Source organism: Danaus plexippus, assembly GCF_018135715.1.
Source record: "Danaus plexippus chromosome 9 unlocalized genomic scaffold, MEX_DaPlex mxdp_26, whole genome shotgun sequence".
Lineage (NCBI taxonomy): Eukaryota > Metazoa > Arthropoda > Insecta > Lepidoptera > Nymphalidae > Danaus > Danaus plexippus.
In genome coordinates, this window is record NW_026869848.1 from 3,969,576 (window position 1) to 3,993,117 (window position 23,542).

General features: G+C 35.9%; 1 protein-coding gene across 5 annotated transcripts in view; it reads right to left on the reverse strand.

Annotated features, from left to right (window-relative positions):
* Positions 1–182: 182 nt before the first annotated feature.
* Positions 183–23,542, reverse strand: part of LOC116767297 (RNA binding protein fox-1 homolog 1-like) — a 37,854-nt gene continuing 14,494 nt past the window's right edge. For 2 of the 5 annotated variants that reach the window (XM_061527528.1, XM_061527525.1), the window contains 12 exons: positions 13,773–14,024; positions 13,323–13,550; positions 13,185–13,238; positions 10,454–10,546; positions 9,678–9,732; positions 8,794–8,814; positions 7,679–7,820; positions 6,500–6,560; positions 6,205–6,225; positions 5,133–5,302; positions 4,662–4,725; positions 183–4,317 (listed from right to left, as the gene is read on the reverse strand). In XM_061527528.1, the coding sequence (XP_061383512.1) occupies positions 4,273–4,317; positions 4,662–4,725; positions 5,133–5,302; positions 6,205–6,225; positions 6,500–6,560; positions 7,679–7,820; positions 8,794–8,814; positions 9,678–9,732; positions 10,454–10,546; positions 13,185–13,238; positions 13,323–13,550; positions 13,773–14,024 (1,206 nt within the window). In that variant the 3' untranslated portion in view covers positions 183–4,272. Of the gene's footprint in view, positions 4,318–4,661; positions 4,726–5,132; positions 5,303–6,204; positions 6,226–6,499; positions 6,561–7,678; positions 7,821–7,929; positions 8,033–8,793; positions 8,815–9,677; positions 9,733–10,453; positions 10,547–13,184; positions 13,239–13,322; positions 13,551–13,772; positions 14,025–23,542 lie in introns of all 5 variants that reach the window. The other 3 variants (XM_061527527.1, XM_061527526.1, XM_061527529.1) reach the window with 3 other exon arrangements.

Sequence of the window (23,542 nt, forward strand, 5' to 3'; positions counted from 1 at the left end):
ATCATCCCGTAAAATCAAAACTATTACCTATATGTCGTTCTTTACCAATTATACAGCTCTGTGACGAACCATCCAATGTTATTGTTACGTATATATCAAGTGAAGTGATTTTCACTTTTGTTCTCATAGGATCGCGTACAGGGTATTCCCGTACAACGGTGCATATAAAATAAAACAATGTATCAATTCATACTATAATTTATTAATAACGTAAATGAGTACACAATGCCAAAGGCTTTAAATGATTCACTTCATTCAACATTTTTTTTTCGTTTTGAAAAAATAATATATTTACAATAGATGGAACAAATCAACTCTGCAATCTATGACAAAATTGTCACACGAAAAGAATTTTATTTAGTTTATCACAAATCGCATGAGAAATGGTCGCTGTGCACTCGGCTCGAAACTAAAACGGCACAACGGCCAGCTCTGGACGTCCGTGCTATAATAAAATGTGCATCGATTCTATAAAATGTGCCAAACGGAAGACATTCATTTAGTTTTAACAAAGATAGGTATTAGGTATATTAAAAAATTTTTGAACATTATCTTTTTAACATTACATACAACGTACAGATACGGAAATTGAGCACGGTCATATTAGTATCTAAACAGCTCCAGTCTACGTAACGCACGTCCGACGACCGCAGGATGACGACCAGCCGACGATGACCTCTCGTTACTACGTCTCGTCTCAATACGTCCGACTTGAAGCACAACAAAGGAAGCGATCTCTATGCGTTATAGATACCATAAGCTAATATGCGCTACGTACACCGGTCACTTGTCACTAGTCCACAGACGTCCGAGTATCTTAAACGTTAGACAGTCGGACAGTCGCTACACTAACTGTACATCGTACATCGTCGACGAGTGCAATAGACGAACGAGTGATACTTATTAAATCGCTATGTCAACAATACAATATAAACCTGAGGTTATCAATATTTAGCACAATACGCCGATAACAGTGTGCCATCGGTTAGGACGACACGAGTGACGAGGGATATGACTCGACAACACACAATACAACAACACCAAAACCGGGGGTCATGCTCTGGTGGCCGCGGTTGTTCGTGCACAGCGCCGCGCCGGTACAGCGCCATATCGACGGTTCAGATACCATTTAAAGTCTCATAAAAAACGAGAAACAATTGTTGATACAAAATACATAATAATATACCTTAAATATAACGATTATTATATTTATAATACATTGATCTTGATGTTATTTTATTTCCATAACCTTATTGTAGCACACTAACCATTTTGTCAGATATGTTATTTAAATTCAGATTTTTCTCCAAGTAATAACAACGATTTGGCTTAGATTATGAAACATCTACAATCTAAAATAATTCATTTCGTATATTTCGATCTATGGTTTAATTTCATCAAAATCTACAAGTTTGATATAAAAAAAAAATATTATATATAATATATAAATCGACACCGATCGAGACGATTAAAATAAAGAGATAAAATGTGGCGTGTCGGCTCCGGGCAGTCAGCGGGCTCGTGTGGAGAGAGCTCAGTGACGATACTTAAACAACTAGTGTCGCCGGAGTAAGGGCGGCGGAGTACGGGCGCGCCGACCGCGCGGAGCACGCACGCCGGGTACAGCACTTACAATCATAATAATTTAAATCTAATCACAAACATTCCTGACGTTGTTTATTTCACCAAAATTATAAAAATCATAATCGTCGATGAGAATCACATGTACTTCTTTTACTGTACTTAGTTATAAATTTGCATTAAAAAAAAATCACTAAAATAATAATAAAAAAAATAATAATGGCGACAAAACTAAATATCTTAAAATTACACATTCACACATGAGTATTTAGCAATAAAGCACAATATTGTTCGAAGCTGCAACATGACTACCGCAACGTTTTGTAATAATAATAATTAACCTATAACATAAAGCCAGTGGCGCCACCAGGCGAGCGGCGCCACCGAAAAACAATAGTACAGGCGATCAGTTAATATGACACGAAAACTCTACCGATAATAAAAAACTTACATTAAGATCAAAATTCATATCGAACAGCATTGAACAGTATCCCGTGACTACCGTGAAACGATCAGGAGCAAAGCGTGAGCACCTTTATAAATGTATATTTGTGCGCGTATGGACTAGAAATACTAAAATAATGTATTGTTCATATCGAGTTGCCATCAGTACCGGGTCGAAAGAATCCACTCACAGACCACCAGCTGAACTACGCCGTATTCAATATTTCGTAGGTAATTAAAGCTATCATTGTAGACGGCACCGAACTGCCTCACGAATTGACAAAAGACATACATCGAATATGTTAATGATATGTCCACACGAGAACACCGAGAAGACACGGGCCGGACAGCGGACCGACACGTCGGCCGAGCATTGCTGGAGGCCCCTCGCGTCGCGCCGCCGAGTTAACAGAACTTTGATCTCATATCGAAACACTAGAACGAGTCAGTTATCGTTACTCAGAACAGCAATAAGCAAAACTTAATATTCAACAAATTGGCCCCACATTACGCAGATTTCGACTTCAAATGAATTCAACAAGGCTCGTTCGTGAGTCAGATAACTGACCGTTTAGGTCCACCTGCGGCGCGACGCGAGGCGGCGACTCGCGGCGTTACACTGAAGCTGTGGTCCGGGCGGGTCTGTTGCTAGGAGAGAGAATCCGTCCAGGCATTGACTACTTCAAAGTAAACGACACGATCCTAAACAATATACAGAACACTTATTACATAGAGACGCCTTTTAATAAGATAGTTATAAAAAACACAAACTCGAAGATTATGTAAGTTTTTCTATATGAAAGACTATTAAATCTAATGAGACTTCATAAATGACATGCAAAGCTTCGCAAACGTATGAATCGATGGGTTTTTGTGCTTTGGTATAAACGTTGAGCGAATTCATAGATTTTAAGATATTTTACAATTCTAATGAAAAAGTTAGATCTAATAGACACCGCCGTGTCTGGGGGTTGGACCCGTACGCGTACTCGCTCCGTGACATGAAGGTATATCAGATAGCACTGTAAGATTAGATACAGTTAGTATTAAAACATAATTACAAGGAGAAATCTCAGTGATATGTAAAACTCCGAGGAGTTATATTCACTTACACTCTACGTCTAAAGCGTTACACTACGTTACAGTAAAATTATATATTAGAACTAATACCGACGAACTCGGAACACCAGGGGCTGAGGACTCAGGACTGGCACCAGCTAGAGAAGAAGCGAACCGTTACTGCGAGACTTATTCAAATAACACAGAGAGCGCTGCTTGGACATGGAGCGTTTAGACTTCATCTCGTCTCAATCGTGGGTATTTAAATTTCTGTTAAACGCTTCACTCGAACCAAGCAACGCTCTCGTTCTAAAACATACGAGTTACTTCCGGAGTATATAATAGAAGGTAACCTTTAAAAATATATGTAAAATAACAACCGAACAAATGGCACCACTATCAGAACGCACCACGTTTGTAAATGTTATTAAAATATTCTACAAAAATGGCTACCTACATACTCAGAGTACTTTAGATAAACTTCATATAGCATACCGCATACAAACGATTCCATATGACGGGGTATAACTATCAAATACGGATAAAATAAAAAATAAACAGTATCAAAAATAATATTCGAGGATAAAAAAATAAATACGGGGACCACTTCGATAGACATTCCACGGCGAAATATATCCGGTAATTTTAAAAAATCCGCATCACCAACGTACTGTACAAAGCATATTGAGATAATAAAATAATTAAAAAAAATCATTAAAATGTGCTCCAATTAATTATTTACATCCTCTCTATGATATGCAAGTGCAAAGCTCACTAAATATCTTTACATGAAATATTCTATTGTCAAATTTGTATGATGTAACAACTATTCTATACCAATACCGTACATCAACAATATGTAGGTACTAATAAATAGTAACTCTTACAATTATAATTATCTATAGAGAACGAGCGACCTCCAGTCGCCCTTGTATATGCCACGCTCGCATGTCTGCAGTACCTCCCCACTTAAACTACAACTGTTAGACATTTTAATGACTTTGGTATTGGTGAGTCCGGTGCGGGCTCAGACAACTAGCTATCAAGCTATAACAGTAGCCGGCTAGCGCTATTACTGACACCTATCATAATTTTTGTACGTTTTACAAAGAGAGTTCATTGTCATGTTACGTTCGTATGACGAAGATTTCATTTAAGTGCTATAAATTTCTAGATTGTTCCACTGGCTTAGTACGGAGCGAATCTGTTGTATCCGCTTCTGTAGACCGCGGTCTGGAAATTAAATATACATTTTATTATTATATGAAGTTATTTATATGTATCTATACAAATTAAATATGAGTGACTGTTTGTTACATTAAACTACGGCTTTTCACCAAATGTATGGATATAGGTGTGTAATATTTTTTATTATTATTTTTTGTGTCTGTATGCATGTTGACTCCGGTTAATATCCGGAACCATCAAATCTATTTTGACGGAACATACACAAGCAGATAACTGATATTATAAGTAGTTACTTAGGCTTCTTTTATTGTAGAAACACAATTTGTTTTAGTACTATGAACTGAAAATAACTATAATATTTGTATATGTTTGTCAGGTCGTTCACCCACCCCGTATCCTGTAACCGGACCGATGCTGTGTCCTAGATACGGGTCCGCATACTCTCGACCGTAGCTGTAATAAAAAATATATAACATTATTGTTGTTTACACGAAAAAAAATCTGATAAAAAGTTACAGATATTATCTCTGAATATTATCGTATAATAATAATTTCAAGGTCAATATAAGCGTATTCAAACTTGGAAGTTTACATAACATCACAGAACATATGATGATAGCCTACACTCACACAGACACGCTCACACACACTCTGACATACTTGGAAACCATTTAAGGTATATATTAAAATATAGGACTGTCGAGCTACGGAACTCGAACAAACAAACAAATTATCTCTTATTCGACTCGATATGTCATACCACTATACTAACTAGTAGAAAGCTGATATTTTAACTTCGGTTAATTTAATGTCCAAAGCCAATCTATGTCGGCGTGTTCGAATATAATGTGTATACTGACGTGGCAAGCGGCGCTAGCGCGGCTGGTGCCGGCGCTGCGCTGACTGCCGCTGCCGCCGCCCGCGCCGCCGCTCCGTAGTTCGCTGCCGCCGCCGCCGCTGCCGCATGCTGCGCCGTCGTCAGCGGGGACTTCAGCAATGGCGCCGCAGCCGCTGCCGCAGCCGCCGCCGCCTATGAGTCAAGCATTAGTTATTACTGTTGCGCAACGTCAGCTCACGAAACGTCTGATGAATGGACACTGTTAGTGGACGAGAGTTCTCTTCCAGTCGTTATGATGTGTAATAACAGTTAATAATAAATAAGATGAACAATGAGCCCACAGAGGCACAAGTTACACTTAGTATAAATCGGGTTAATTTTTATATATATACATAGTATTTTAGTTTTAGAGCTTCAATATTATATATTAATCTATATGATATCTTACCGGCTTCGACTTCTCTGATGTACGGTCGCGTCTATTAAACATTATTAAGAAGCCGTGATATCTATTTCATCTGCGCAAGCTATGATGCATATTAACAAGAATAAAATAATAAATTAAAATAAATAAACTTAATTATATAACATTCAGTGTATATTATTTACGTCACCATGCAGCTCTCGTTATATACATACCTACGTTATATACATATACCTAAACAAACTACTTATGGCACACCAATTCAAAACGAAAAGATTTTATCTAATAATTATTAAATTTATATATAAGGCATTCTTAGTTCATGCAATATGTTACACATATATTATATGTATCCACGTAGTATATGGAACGCTCTAAGTCTATTATAAATCGTGATATGTTAGTACTTATGTATATTAATATATATAATGTTCTGTGTTGTGGGCTCAATGTTCTACGTTACAGCGTCTGAATCTAGAACGAGATCACCCACCACAACGGACAAACTGACAAAGCACACGTCCGTTTATATAAACATGTGCCGGACCAACGGGCATACAATAAATAGCAACCAAAATCCCAACTCCACAATGAACAAACTTTTACTAGCGTGGTTGTAAACATGAATTAGAAAGCGGTAATAATATATATTCCTGTCATCCCCCTTTACCTCCGCTGCGGGCTTCACGGCCTGCAACAACACGCACTCACTCATCTCACGTCGTATATATTTTTTAACTATTGCTAGCTAACTTCAGCTCACGGCTGACTAAATTAAATGTAACATTTTAATTTGATTTTTAATATATGAAGCGGGCACGCGCGGACGAGATGAGAGACGGTCATCTCGTCTGATCGTGATCACGGTTACATCGAAGTAGTCGATGATATATGAAAATATAAAATATCGCGAATGATAATACCTAAAATGATATTTTTAAAGTGTTACATTGTTTGAGTGGTACCTGTAGCCTGTAGTTGGAGTCAGCAGTCGCCGCTGCAGCTAAGAACGGGTCGTAATACACACTGGAAATTATACAAACATATGTCAGTAGGCACATTATGATAAAAAGTTGCTATACAGGGTGTATGAACTACGTTATAACACGCCTGTATATATGTATAAAAAATATAATCAAATTATTTTGTGTATAATTAATTTTGGAAAATATTATGTAATTTTTATGTAATTAACACTCACCTTATAACATACAATATTTATATATAATATCAGCGACCAAAAAATTTTAATAAAAATTATTAAATGCTTAGCTAAAATGGCGTCAACTACACATATGTAATCATGTTAATAAAGTTACAAGTGCGGATAGTGAGAACTGAGAGGGTAGTGTTACATATTTTAAAGCATAAAATACAAAGAAAGTGTTATTATTATATATTTATTTTATATTACTACATGAAAAACTAAAAAAATACTATTCTGCATCATGCCATTCATTTCTACATATTTAAAGATATTTTTATCTAACAATAAGAGAAGATAACAAAATGCTTAGCGTAATAACAGATGAAAGTTACGGAAACAGTTTATTAATTAAAAAGATTTTAATTCAACATATCAACAACAAAACTAACTTCAAAAATACTGTTGTGAGTGAGAACTAATTGTCGTGTGAACTAAGTGCTGGGTTCTATGTTAGATGTGAAATAAACATACCAAGGAACAATATTAATGGGTGGTGGGAGGGTGCTGGGATTTTAATGGTGGAGTTTTTCTAAGGAAAAGCCTCGCCTTCTGTCAGACAAATGTAATATAATTATTGTCCGTCATAGCTTGCACTATATACGGATTTTTTTTAATGTTCATCATTACATAATTTATTACCAGTTTCATTTCTTGAAACTATTAAAGGTACTTCATTGATGTGTTTTAAAAATATACTTATTGTTAGTTATTTATTATCTGTCGGCATTGAATATATTCTCATTCTTTTGCGATTTTTATCAATGGCGACTTCGTTTAGAACGTGTCAGTTATATATTTTTTTTATTTCTACAATCATGCTCGGTATAAACCAGCCAGGACTTTTTCTTCTATTGAAACAGTGGTCTGTATTCAGAAGGGTGCTTCTAGGAGGGGTGTGGGCGGGGGATGCTGTGCTGTGCGAGCTGTGAGTACTCACTGTGCGTATGCGTGCAACGGCGAGGCGAATGGGTTGGCGCGTGGCATCACCGCGGGTGCGAGGGGGTGAGGGTGAGCGGCCGGCGCGGAGGGAGGGCGCGGGGAGCGGCCGCGGAGGACGGCGGCGCCGCGCAGAGCAGGAGCTACATGCAACACACACACGGACTACTGGCATGCGGGGTGATGGCGGGGGGTGTGCGGCGGGGGGTGCGGGGGTGACAGCGCGGGGTCGGGGTCGGGGGGAGGGAGTACCTTCGACGCTGGGCGGCCCGCGGCGCGAGCACCAGCGGCGGCGCGGGCGCTGCGGCCGGCGCCGCGCTCAGCCAAGGCCACGTTACGCCGGACACCCGCAGCCCTGCGCACACATCGCGCCTCTAACATTGACCTCTACCACCTACACCCGCTACACTGACCGTCGCGTCGCACTCCGGTGACGTACTAGTATCGCGGTTGGACGCAGCCCGGTAAAGGCGATCGCGTTGGGAGATGGTCGGTGTTACAACGAAAGTATCACAAGCTACGTTTTACGATCATATATCCATGAGTACAGACGATCGCCTTTATTACACGGGACATGACGTCTTCAACGAGTAACGGATGTCGTCTCTATTGATGAGCGGACCGATGGTAAACGACATATCTGTTCGCAGTGTCCGGGAGTTATCTCCGCAACTTATTGGATGCAATTCCAAAATGCTCATATTATATTCCAATCATTAATCACAGGTAAACAATAAATCTATGTTACTATGTGTACTATGCACTATAGTGATCGTATAACTATATAATCGTATAAATATATTAACATCGACTGTACCGGGAGTGTCAAGGCCATGCCACATTACAGCACCAGTGTGTTTGTATAGTGACCGGCGTGGGTTCGTATAGTCCGAACAATAATCTAATCTGCTCTAAAGAAGCATGGCCGTTAGAATAGATCTTTTACAGATGCCATCAAATCAATCGGTGACATACAAACATATCGAGCAATATAACTAATAAACCATAATCCCACCACATAATTAAATATCATGCTCGTATGAATGTTATTATAATGTAAACGCGATAAGCTTTGGTCGATAAGTAGTTTCTGTAGTGTGATTGTAAATGTCTCACCTTCCGGCCACTGGACACACACTGAAACAAAATAAAAAATGGCTGGCATTAGGATCAGTACATTAGTGGGGCGTTCTAAACACGGCGCTAGACTAAACAATGAAACCAAACCTAGAAGACATTCTCCACTACAGAATGGAAACTGATAGTGCAAGGCTGACAACACATTCCGGAAAAAGTTCAAGGTAGAGGAAACATGTTCAAAGTGTAAACTAATAAGCTGTCTAGATCTGGTGTTGTCCTGAGACGTGTCAGGCAGTGAGGCAGCTCGGAGACAGGACAGTCTCCGCGATACGAGTCATGACGAACGTGTACCAACTAGAGATTTCAAATAAATTTTGACGTAACCGACTTCAAAGTAAAGTTACTGCGAGTATTATTTTAACAATAAACCGATTTTGATTGTCCTATTGCGAATAGATTTAATTCAAAGTTAGATAAAATGCAGGAGTAAGAAAGGTAATGCTCTAACTGCATGATAACACATATAAAACTGTACAACATATAAATATAATCAGAACACGTGATATTGAAGTCGGTTATATGACAATTCATGTATAAGCCAATGGGTATGTATGTGTGTACGTCTGTCTCCGACTGCTGGGATGTATCTCATCACTAAACAGCATTCATCTACTGCATTCCAAGGTATCTAACATTTTACATGAACATTTAACAACAGCGAGTGTGCGTCACTCTCACCCAGAGTGGGGATCGATCCATTTCTAGTCAGAATATCTGGTAGGGTTAAAAAAAAACCTAAGATGCATTATATTATAGTTATAAATGTATAATATTTATGCTCTGGGACTGTGCTGTTTGTATGTGATATTAAGTATCGTTCAGGACATAGCTATGTTAGTGTGTGTTGTGGGGATGCTTACCGTTTGGCACCGCGGGTGGTTTCTTTGTCTGCACCCTGGCTGTGGCGTTATTAACCTGATTTGAGAATTAAACATTTGATCAAAATAAATATCCCTGTATATGTAAATTGATTAAATAATTTTCATTTACTTGATATTATATTATCACTTAATAACTTGGTTACGATGGCTCCAATGATATAGTCATTACTTTTAAAGTAGTAACAGAACCATTCGCACACAGGAATCGAACCTGTGATCGTTTAGAAACCAAACCATAATTTCATTTCTATCTATTAGCAACTAGTATCTTTTATATATACATAAATAATATATAAATATTATACAAATAATAATAGTGTAATAATTATATGTGTACATAAAATATTCCTTTGCTCAATGTCTGCGTTGTTGTAAGCCTTGTACATGTAGGTAAGTGTCTAGCTCATTATTTGACACGGAACGCGTCCTCTGTAGTGACAGTATCGTGGTATCTATTCTCTATATCTCAAGGTCGGTCGGTTGGTATGTGTTTTGTATTAAAGTGTGTGCATGGTGTCTTACCTGAGCGCCATCGAGATGGTAGGGACCGTTCTACATTCACTGTGAGACTCTCAATCGATCGGCATATTAAATGACCGTCTAGAGAGTAAAGGGATAAAATAAATAAGGTTTGTATGCGTATTAGACATGGCATACTTAGTGCTAATAGGGGCCGGCAACTACAGAGCAGACGGGCGCAGGTTGCGGTATGTTAAAGTTACAGTGCTACGATGGTATTCATTGATCATGCACACCTCTATCTTTCTGCCCTCAACCACGGTGCCGTGAAGACGCTCTCGTGCTCGCTCCGCATCACCACTATTTGCGAATGTTACAAAACCGAATCCCTGCATGCAAGACAGACAAAACATGCATTAAAAAACAGCGTCGCTCAAAAAACAACGTGCAACAGAAAAAACAAAAAAAAAAATTAAATTAAAATTCAACATTTATGCATTGCATATTTGTTTATTGTTTTTTTTTTTTATTCTATGAATTTAATCATTTATTCGTTAATATATTTATATATAAAGTATATATATTTTTTTAATAATCGATAGGATAAAATTGACTTTATCGTTGGTAGTTTGAGCGTTATCTAGCTGAAGGGTTTAAGAACACAGAAGCGTATGTATAACATTATTTGAATGTCGCTCGGCCTAGCTTATCAAAACTATTGAGGAGATCTGTATTTATAACATAGACAAATATCGTAAGGATTATATTATATATATATCTAATATGACAGTCACTACTATTGAAATAACTATTGTCTTATACGAGTGTTAGCTGCGATTTGTTCTAAAGTCATCTCTCATGCAAAGGGGAACTAAATTTATCTACATCAGCGATCTAATACAGGGGGTAATACTTATAAAATGATCAATTTTATGTACCAATTCTTTTGAGATCTCATTTTAAGAACACCCTTCGTTTATATAATTGGGCGTAATTTGCTGAACAGAAATAAAAATTATAATAAAAAAAATATTTTATTGAGTGCTCGATCTGTACAGTGCTGTAAACTTAAAAATAAATACGAGAAGCAATTATTAATATCCGTTCTGTTTAGGCTTTTTTATGTGTTGAAAATTTTCGTAATTAACATATCACTTTTACAAATCATGTCACAGGTTTGTAAAATTTCAATATATATATATTATATAATAGTTTTTCGTGCTGGATTATTTTAACTACTGTCGATGCACGGTGATAACCCATAGATACAAAAAGCAGCTAGCACAGCACACAGTACAGTGGTATAGACGATTCGTGAAGGTGGCAGTTCTTAAAACGCTTACATTTATAAAAGCATGACAGCTCTATTATTATGTTAACCATTCTGAGTGCATGAGTTTAATGTAACGATAGAAGTGACAGAGAGAGAGAAAGAGAGAGAAGAAATTAAACGAGAAGAGATATATGATAGGAATTAAGTAATGTTACAGCTCAGGATACAAGCCCATACATTAACAGCGGTTTATATAGAGACTAGAAATCGTCATTAAAATCCAACACGCCAATTACAAGGGACAGTACAAGAAGACCCATTATATACCAGACGGAAAAACGATCCTATTCGATCTCTATACAATACATTTATTAATAAAAATTTCGCAATCAAATAATATACATGCCTGAAACTAATGGTTCACGTTCCCATGTTAGGAAGCGAATGACACGAGTGACGTTGTCATCGCGGCATAGAAAATACGAATCTAACATCATATACAAAGTAGTGGCAAAACTACGGTCATCACAACAGACTAGTACTATATCTGATAGCTTACCAAGACAAGAAAGATAAGCCGAGCCCGTTACAATTAAATAAAAGTGAGAAGCGGTGCGTTCTGAACTTTCACATTGTTTACTGTGATTATATAACATAATAGAGCTGTCCTATATATAGATGTATTTAGAAAAATCAGCTGTTATACTGACGATGCATCATACACTAATACTGCACAACCCAATGTGAGGCACTGAAGATAAAATTTGGAACTATTATATCAATAAGTATAGTACTTTAGATATGAGCGAGCGTGGACTACTTAGGGGCGGTCACCAAACTGACACAAGGAAAGCGGTAAATACGAAAAAGCGTTCAATCCAATCAATTATTTAAAATTAAATTAAAAAAAAAAAGAAGTTCTTTTCAATAATCGAGAGGGAGTTTACATTGTTTTTTGAGAATCATATATTTATATGATGCCATTAACACAGATGTACACGTCGCTTACTTTTATATACATATAAATTTAATTAATAACGATAAAGTTAATCAAAAAGTATGCGGCGTGTATTAAACATAACAATATTATAATATTTTTATCTGATTACGATGTAATATACAATGCTATTAGATATACTGCACCAAACGTTAAACCAAGAATAGTATGAGATAGTTCAGAGCTGCTTCGTTACGGATATTATTACTCAAGCCCATTTGCCTTTGAGTTTAGTTAAAAATAATAATAAGGAAAAGTTATATTTAATTTTCGTTTCGGGAAGAATATAAATTCTTAGCTCATTTAGCACTTAAATATTAAATTTAGTTTGGGCAGCTCATTGATAATTATAAAGGATTCGTAGCCTTTGACAACATTTCGTTCATTTCATGTTCTAACATCACGTGTTGGCAACGACTATGAATCAGTACATCACAGGAATGTCTACGGACGGAGCCAACAAATCGATTACTTTAAATCAATTGTAATTATCGTAACTCGTCATACATTCATAGTCAACTGTTCATATAAATAAAATTCTAGCTATTATAATAAATAAACATTCCCGCAATATACAAAACAGAAGCGATATAGATTTATATCTGGAGAGGCGATTCCAGCAATAACATTTATTTTAAATATATAATCAATATAGCTTCTTCATAAACAATAATTGTAGCCGTCTAGAAATCATCGATCGTTGATTTAAGGCGGCTACTAGACTAGTTTTTAACATATAATATGGAGCATTTCTTACCTTGGAGCCGCGTTCGTTGAAGATAATTTCTACATCAAGTATCGTTCCATATTGCTGAAACGTAAAACAACGCTGTTAATGTCCGTTACGTTCTAGTTGCTGCTAAGCGACGTTGGACATGCTGTGTGTGTCACTCACCCCGAACATGTTCCTGAGATCCGGGTCTCTGAATCTGAAGGGGATGTTGGACACGTGCAGTCGCTTGGGCTGCGAGGCCGTGACGGGCACGAGGCTCTTGTCGGCGGTCGCGGGCGCAGCGCCGGCCGCCACCGCCGCCGTGACCGCAGCCGCCGCCGCGTGTGCAGCCGCAGCCGCCGCCGCCACACTCACCGGCGTGCTCTCGTCGTTCGAGTCCGCTTCGCTTTGCTGAGGGACCGATAGCTGACGTTTCATATACGATCGATTTCCGTTAAAAAATAATCGATCCCCATACTCCGTAACGTTAATTTACTTCTTGTTTATTTAAAAGCACATACGGTAGCCTAAATAGATTCATGTGCCAAGTCTTAAAATAAGTGCGTGCAACGTTCGAATCTACTATAGGTACATCGAAATGTTAGTAGTGGACTTGGAGCGGGGGTTACTTACTGAATTCTGATTTTGGTTTTCTATCGAGTTCTGGGTGTGTTGCTGTGTCGGTTGGGGTGAGAAGTTGGTCGGCGGTAGGGGTGCTTGTGCCGGAGGTCCTTCGCTCTTGACGAGGGAGGACTGTTGCGAGGCAGCGGCTCCGTTATCGGCCTTGACGGCGGCGAGGTCTCCGTTAGCGGCGAACTGAGCCGCCGCAGCCGCAGCCGCCGCCGCCGCAGGGAACGGGCCCGCCATCCCCGTGCCCACCATGTGCTGGAAAATACATTTATATATACATTATAGCGTACACTAGTATATCCTACACTCGATGGAATTTCAGTAATTAAATATAGACTTCACAGTAACTGAAAGAAATCATTGTTGTCCTAAAATCTATCGTACCGACTAAAAGTCAATAAGCAATTTAACCAGATTGATATATATGTTATCGGCTACGGTCAAGTCAAGCTCATTATTAAATAGGTAATTTCATATTAGATATAAATTTCTTCCAATCATCTCCATATAGATTTTGTTAATTATAATAATGTCCATTGTTGACGTATCTGGGCTACGTATCGAAATATTGACACCACGGTCGTGCCAAAATACTGTCAACAGTGTCTTGCATTCCTTTGTATGAATATAACAGTTTGTTACAGATGTGAGTTACTGTTTTTTAATTAGTTGGCCGTCTCAATTAATATGTCGTTTTATATATAAACATCTTATCAACAAAAATCTAAAAAAAATATTTTTAGACCTACTTAATAATTTATACATATTTATACATAGGTGTACGTAAGAGAACAATTTCTATTTTTCAAGCACAGGCGTAAAGATGGTGTTTGTTAAGGAAACCCTTTAAAGCTCTTGTATATAATAATAATGAAATACATTTTGAAAGCCAAAATACATTGTGAACAAATATATTTATTAGGCGCCGCCCACTTTCCTCCATTACTTTTAATACACCAAATCCTTGTATGATACAATATTAAATTGCAAAACACGGCCCTCCCACGGTCCCTTGGTTCTGATAAGCGTACACCCTGTTTCTATTAGACTTTCATTTTGCGAACTCTTTAAATTTTTGATGGCTGAAATGGATCAGGACAAGGTTCTAATTTATAATTAATTTGTTTATTATAAAATTTATATAATGTAATGTGAAAACGAGTATATGTTCTAAAGGATATATATATTGTTAAGCTGTCTATAGGTTTTCTATAAATACATACTATACTTAGATAGATTTCAACAGAGCGCAGTTACGTTGCGGAAACGAGAAAATTAGGAAGTGGTTATTGGTTACAATTGTGCGGAGCGCTTCTGACTGGCGCGTACAGCGCACTCACTCTGTAATTCGCAACGCAAAACGACCTAAAAGCTACTCGCGGCTATCCAATTCTTGGTACATTTAAGTATACTTCATATTTTCTATAGAATTTCATTAATTATTGCGATTTTCCACTGACAATAAATGAAATATGATCAACGTTATTATAAAAGACAGAACAAATGGTAATATCTTTTAAGCTTTAGTAAAACACCTACAATGAATTGAGGAAAATAAAACTCTATATCTACAAACTAAAATTAATCACACTTGAAAATGCGTATCTCTTTTCAGAGCTTTTAACTAAATAACACAAAAGCATCAAGCGATAAAACGTGAAGAATACACAAGGCTATACTACAATACCAAGTAATATACTAAATGTTGGTATGAATACATTTTCAGTGAATGGCAAAATTTTGCTCTTATTGTATTTCGGTTTACAAAAGGTCGGCATTTAAAAAAGCATCATCAGGGTTATTTTGACGGTGGCCCTATTCCTGGGCACAGCACCCTACATAGCCGTGGCCTGTGGGTGGCAACACCCTCCGTGTCGGAGATATTAATAATCACGGTCGCCCGACGCCGTCTAGCAACACTAGAACATTTTTAACCTTTATTGCTACAAAGATTTGCATAGTATTGTTAAGAACTCTTCGATAGTCAATTTTCTTTCAGATCAAAAATTAAAAACGATTTCATAAAATACATAAAATTAGGAACATAATTTACATGTCAATACAGTGTGCAGATTGGAAGTTATTAAATTTTGGAACAAAATAAAGTCACGTATAACAAATTTTAATAACATCTCAGTATGTAAGACAAAAGAGAGACGAAGAGACGAAAGATATATTTAGAAGAATTTCATAAACACAGCTGCGAATTACTGTCGAGGTTTATTAAAGAGTCACCGCCCTTAAGTCGCCATAAAGAGTTCTTGGGTTTGAAATATAATTACAAGCCAATGTGATATTTTTGACACAAGAATAGTGAATCGCCTCACGCATTTAGTTCTATTGATATAAAATGAACGTGTCACTGAATATTATTAAAATCATTTAAAAGCTCATTAAGTCTTTTAATATTAATGTAGCAACCGCAATACAATGACACCACGCTTAGTTAATCTACCTTATGATACTCGTAAAATGATATAAATGAAACATTAAAAATTATATTGGTCACTCAACATCACGCGGCCAGTTTAATATAATTATAGATCTAAAAAATATCTTATTGGCACGGAGATAGTTGTGAAATGATAAAGTTCGCTCTGTATGCGGCACACCGCGGTCGCCACTCATATCCGACGATTCCGACTGGGTGTAAACATTTTTTATAACCTATGTATGCTCTGCTATATATCGACCATCGAGCGTTCAACCGTGATGCTGCTCCCGACTCCCAGGAACGGATGTTTACACAACAAAATGATGGCAGGTTCCCTTAAAACGTGATTCTTTAAAGACTTACTTACGTGAAGACTGTTATAAAAGATTTAGATGAGATATTTATATACATAGTTCATTATTTTTTTTTGTCGGTGTATCAGTTGGAATGAGAAATAGATTCAAAAATAACAATCGCGTTTAACGATTCAATGACTAGTAGTGTATAGATAAAAATATAAGAGTCGGAGGTCGAAGTGTTTGTTGACCGTCGGCTTATCATGGCTGAGAGTAAGATAAGTAAGTAATAAATAATGACTATTCGTGATAAAGGGTAACCTAATTAGTTATAATAAAATTAACTACATATTTGCTGCAGAAGCTCGCTTTGTTTTCTCATACTTTGTGTATGTTAACATTAAAGAGGAACGTTTCGACAAGTTCCAAATCAAGCTGTAGGGATTCCGTAATGTTTATAAAATTGTCCCAGCTGCATGTGAACCCCTATCGTAAAACCCTTGTTTATACGAGGGTATGAGTTTCCTCTAATAATAGAACAGACGCTGTTTCTTTAACTGTTAAAGTGTAGAATGATCGCACCGACGCCATTTTGCATACTTATACCGTTTTTTATTAAAGACTTAGTTTAAAATATACTCTTAATATTATCTTTGGTAAGATTCGCTACACATTTAACAAACGTCGCTGTAAAGTTCAATTACTATATATAGTGCCACCGCAGCTGAACGCCGCACCCGCGCCGATGACAATCGTATAATTACATCACTAAGAATTAACATTAATTGATCTTAAATGGTCTATGTGAACATAGCGGAGGTTGGCTATGAACTTTCGAGCTTTATGAAAACAATAATATTACAAGTTGTTTGATTAGAACTTTAGTGTTTCATTAAATTGGATTGTCGTGAGTTTTGACATACACATACTAGTCAGTATGTGTATAGAATAATAGTGTAATAGATAGATAGAAAAAGAAATGTTCTATTCGTATAAAACAATTGTCTATTTGAATGAACAGGGATACGAATTTCTATGAAGAACAAACATCTTGAATAAGAACAAAGAATATACGTTAGAGATGCAAGTGTTTTTGTCTCACAGTTGAAGATTTTTTCACTCCTAGCTACATTGAGAATACTTATTGTATTTTATAAAAAAATATTTTTATAGACAAATACCATTTTTATCCACTTTCAATAAAAAAAAGGGAAACAATCTTCTCTCAATTGATAATGGTTTTATTAATATACTTTCCAAAGCTTTTAATAATGCAAAAACCAATATAAACCTAAACAGAAACGGTTATAAATGAAAGCTGTATGGAATACCGGCAGCTTTGGCGATTTAGGCAACCGCTAACAAAGGGCTTAAGAAAAATCCAGCGAGCTTTGTAAACACGATGTAAAAAATATATATTGTACGCACGAATATTTTTAATTTATATAAAAATAATATTTCAACGGGTAAATTCTGGAAAAGTATCAATAATAATAATAATCAATGTTTTTTTATTATAATAACTAATAAAATCAATAGCTAAAATTCTTTGAATATTTATCTATTATGGTGAGTCAAATAAAACATGTTAATAACTTAAATAATATACCTAGACAATAACAAATTATCGCGCGTTATATAGTATTAATAACGATGTGTGCTAGCGGCAGCTCTTTTAATAACTATCACGGGTCAACTCTTATTTCACTCATGTGACTTTAATGTACTACATTTTTAAATTCCTACCACTCTCCAGCCATAACATTGCAGATAAATTATCGAACGAAAATAAATTCAGGTTACGTCAAGATCGCCCATATCCACGAACAGAATGTGCCAACTGGAAAGGAATGTTAAATTGCAACCCCTGTCCTCTTTGTCTTGACATGTCGCAAACCCGAGCTTACATCTTCCAGAAACCGCCCTAGTAAAGGATAAACAATATGAACCACTTTGAGACTATATTCGGAACACGATTGTTTCAAAAACGGAAAATAATTAACTTCTAGTTTAGTATCCGAAGAAACGAGACGGCAATCAACTATCTATAAGGTTATTTTAGATATACAATAAAAACACAATTTCCGGAAATTTTAAATTTATTAGTTCCGTATCTCATGTCTTTTGAAAATAACGAACGCAACGGCGCGGCGGCCGGAATCGCGATAAAATCGACGGATTGGTAAAAAGCACAAAGTTGGCTCGTTTTTATTTTAGTTCGTCAGAATGTTGGTAAAGAGATGTAGTTTCATGAGAGCTGAAGAACGCTCACTCTGGCACGGACCGAGCTCAAGTTTCTGTTAGTATTCTTTTGGCGCATATTATTTTGTATATTAATATTCAACAGTTCACAGTGGTGGTACGTGACTAAGGGAGTATTTACAGTGCTTAGCGAAGCGCGCCCCAGCCTCCGCTCAAGTCACTGGCCACCCTAGCACACAGCCTCCTCCATGCATATGAATGATTTGCAAAACCTTATCTAGCTTATTATAATAATTCATTAAAGAGTTTAACATACATTTAATTTTATACTTTTTTACCGACATGCAAAAAAAATATAATGCTTTATGGCGCTGCAACTTTTAGTTAACTAATAACGCTCACACATACACATATCTTAAAGATATATCAGTATAGTGTCACCCTTCTCTCAATTTAACTATATATATTATACGGGTGTGTGACACGGCAATTGTGAGCACAATTGACAAATTAGTCCCTAGCACGTTAGTTGCCTGCATTGAATACCATATCCCTATTAAGAAGATGAATGTTGACACAATTTGGCTGGACATATTGTACTCGTTAAACTAATCCAATGAAGCCGAGTTAATATGATGAAGCAAGTCTCCACGTAACTTTGTCTCTTAATTATAACAGCCTAAATTTCATACAATTTACATAGGCAATACAAATACTATGTAAAATTAATCTACACCATTTACATTTTTACAATAATAAACAATTTGAAATCTAAAATTCCTAATTGATTTGATGAGATGTTATAAAATCAAACAAATAATAAAGTTTTAGAAAGCTAAAACCGACTGTAATGAATTTTGTTATGAAAGAGGGACGTGAGTAAACTTCTTCAACAAATTCAACCAAAATTCAGGCAGACGGAATCGGAGGCGAACCTAAGTATAGATATGATAATCTTTTGTGGCATGTCATTAATTCCGTTCATACGTTTTGAAAGCGTATTTGGTGTTAAAGAGAGTAACATCTACAACGCTCGCTCGGTAAACTCATCAGTTTGATGTGATTAGCATCTGGGGCTTCAAAAACACCGAGTATTCCCATCCGTTTATTAAATCAAATTCACATTCCAACGACATTTTTTATAAGGAAAAAAAGAAACGTGAAGCAATCGGTTTACCGGCAACTCCGGACATTAAAGGTAAGCGGCGAAACATAAAAGATTAACTTAGTGTTCCCTCAGTGTAATAGGCTTTACGGCCAATTGTACTGAATATTCAAAATGAATTTTTCGATCCAACTAATCTGTTTTCTTTAAAAATTCTTGAATCAGTTTATTCAGAATAAGTAAACTCGCCAATAAATAAAAGTAAGTAGTTAAATTATGTTGAAACTATTGATAGTTATTCCGATAATTATTATCAGATATAGTCTGTCTTTTCTCTAGTTAACCTTCTTGTAATGAACATCAACGATTTTTATCATAAAATTCTAATTACCATTATTAATTATTACCATTTTGTTTTAATAATTTGTGTACTGAAAACGTAAAAAGGTCGGAAGTAAGCAATGTTGGAGTAAGGCGTTCTAGACTTCCGACAAATTCTCGTCACATAAAAACCTAGTAGAATTTAAGTTTTCTATCTTATTAATTGCTACATAAACAGTCAACCACGACGAGATTTTTGGCGTATTTTTTACTCAAGGTCCATATCACAAGTCTAGAAAACTTTCATTCTATACAATATACGATCTAAGAAATAAAACCAAACCAACAACCTTACAGCTCAACCAAAAAATTTACTCCACTAATCTCCGACCGCGGATTCATTCAAGTCGAGCCTTTCATTGATTTCTCCTAGGAATAATTCTCCCAAAGGAAGCACCTTTATTCTCTTTAGAAACGTTTAGGGAATTGGGAAAACTCGAGAAAGTAGCTTGTTTAGATAGAATATGATAAATATTTAATATGCTGGCATGTTGAACTATCGATGCATGCTGAGTATAATGCTGTTCTATATTAATGAGATAAAAAGAGTGGCTGCATCGACGAAGGGAGGCCGCTTGAACGTCGCTCTACCAGAGCGGGGCAATCTCTTTGAAATTGTGCTGGGGTGTGTTACCTACTCCATTTTATGGGTCGCCGGTCCCGTTAATTGAGTCTTTCATTACATGGCCTACTAAATACAACTACTTTCTTTCGTTTCTACAAATACAATACAAATAAAAGCGAAAACAAAAAAAAACCGTTTGATAAATGAAGGCATCATTGTTTTGTAATTAAAATCCTTAGCTAACAAGTGGACTGTGGAACAGAGTTATTAGAATTTTCAATATCATCGAATGAATTCAAATATCAAACGTCTAAAATTACTTATTTTCACTTGAAGGCACGCCGGTATCTCACGCGATAGACGACTTACCTCCTCCATTAGTTTGGAAAGTATGATTCTAATGACGGCGAAATTACACTTATCAACGAATAGTCTTTTTGTAAAAACTGACAGAAATATATATAATTCTTATACATCTCAGTCAGAAACCTTATTAGAAAGCATATTTCCTTAGTATGAAAATTAAGTAAATTATAGATTTGTTGAAACATTTTCTCTTATAACAGTGTACATAACATCCGAACAGCAATATCAGCACCACAAGTACCGACCACTGTGTTAGTGGGACGTTAACGATTCTAAGAATTTTACTCTCGCGTAGAACAGGTCTCCGCTGTGTGAACACCATGATGATTCAGTGCAGGCTTTCACTAGCATTCGAGTATCGAGCACTCCTGTCACGATATTAAAATCTCCTATCAGTAGTCCAAAGCTTTAAGTGTCAACGACTTGTAATTAAAAAAAACCTTGCACAAATTCAATTCATGTTTACTCCGATTCTAAAAAGACGCATTAAGGTTAATGACACATATCATTTACTGTTTGGAGTTTGAACGGTGACACGTATAATGTATTGAGATCTATCTATATATATATACTTGTATTAAAATGATTGACATTATAAATTTTCGAGGCTTTTGTCTTCGGAAGATACAAATAAAAAAGGTACAGTAATAATTTTATAAATATATATATATATAAGTACCAGTTACTCAATCCGATTTCTGCTATTAAATTTAGACCAGTGAATCCTGGTGACTGGAAGAACTCTTCCCGGGTGATCATTATTTGTTGGTGATATTGATTTTATTTGTGCCTGATTAACTCCGACGTCGTGGACGTTCTAATAATATACCAACCCTGGCAACAGTCCAGGAGAGGCCTTAATGGCACTTCGATACACGACAAATTTTAAAGGTTACGGATCCATCTGATACAATTTGATTGTCGGCTATCAACTAATTTAATTATCACTCATACATTTAGTTTCAAACGTTTGAAATCCACAAGCAACTCAATTATAGAGACACGTCGAGGTAACTTCACTAGTGTAGTATTTATTTGTGGTACATATAACAAAAAAACTATAGAGTTGTCCCTCTTATATAGAATAAATACAATCCAATGGCATTTAACATGCCAGTAATTATTATAGATACAAAAAAATACTATTTAGTTTAAATAAATATTATTAAATACAGTGTCCTGATCATAGATGTTTACATATAATTACCTCAAATTATAAAATATTTTTTGAATTCTTTTATAATAAACGTATAAGTCCAAGTTCTTAAAGAGTTAATTAGACCTTAATATAAAAGTTATATAACAATTCAAGGTAAAGGGATCTCAAAGCTTTCTACCCACTCGACACTCCGTAATTCACAAAATTGAAGCCAACATTATGTAATAATTATATTCCCCTGACTGATAATGCGTGCACAAGAACACTTGACACGTGGGTAGCCTTTTAACGAGGTTTCTTGGTGACTTGTCTCTTACAACGATTATATTCAACAGTTTAAAGCAGCCATAAGAGGGCAAAGTCCTAATAGGGATTTTTATGAGGGACATGATTTCATGAACTATAGCTGAAAAGGTATAAAAAATCCTTAGATTCTAATACATGTACGGTAGAATTTAAATGAAAACAAATTCATTATACAGAAAATTTGTCAAATTTTTATAGCTAAATATTTTCAACGGTTATTATAGGAAATATATTAGGGTTAGCGTAATTAAGGTTTTTCTTCTTATTTCTTTCTTTTCTAAGTAAATCTCTATGGCAACATGTAATGATATTCATTCACAACAGCAAAAATTTAAGAAAATAAATTAACCAAAAATATAACACCAGTCTTTTTCAGGTAACCTTTAAAGAAGGAAAATATGGTGCGTTACATATAAAAATATGTTTTATATAAATGTTCACAATAGTATAATATATGGATAAGACAATGACGAAATATGTTACTTATTGTTCTTTATAACGCTAAACGATTAACATTCGTCTAAATAATACATAGACTAAAAACATGTTCTAAGTTTGGAATCGAATATGCTATTTATATGCAGCACTGTCAAGAAACTATGACGTGTTAGTGTACATAGCAAATCAATTCTTATTATAATATGTGACAGAGTTTAGGTTAGCTTGTGAGAATCTTATACAGGAGGTGATTCTAATTCAAAGCAGGTGCACCATGGAAGGTATCAGCGACGCTCGTCATACAAAAATGCTTGCCTGTTCACTACAGGAAACATTTAATGTTATTAAATACATTTTATTGGTCATACAATATCTACTAATTTTTTTTTTCTCAAATAAATAAAAAAAAAAAATTCAAATTATTTTTGGAAACGCTTCTACATAGATGTAAGAAAGAAGTATTTCTTACGCAATGGACAAAGAAGAGTAGAAAAATTAGCGCATTTTTTCAAACGAAATCG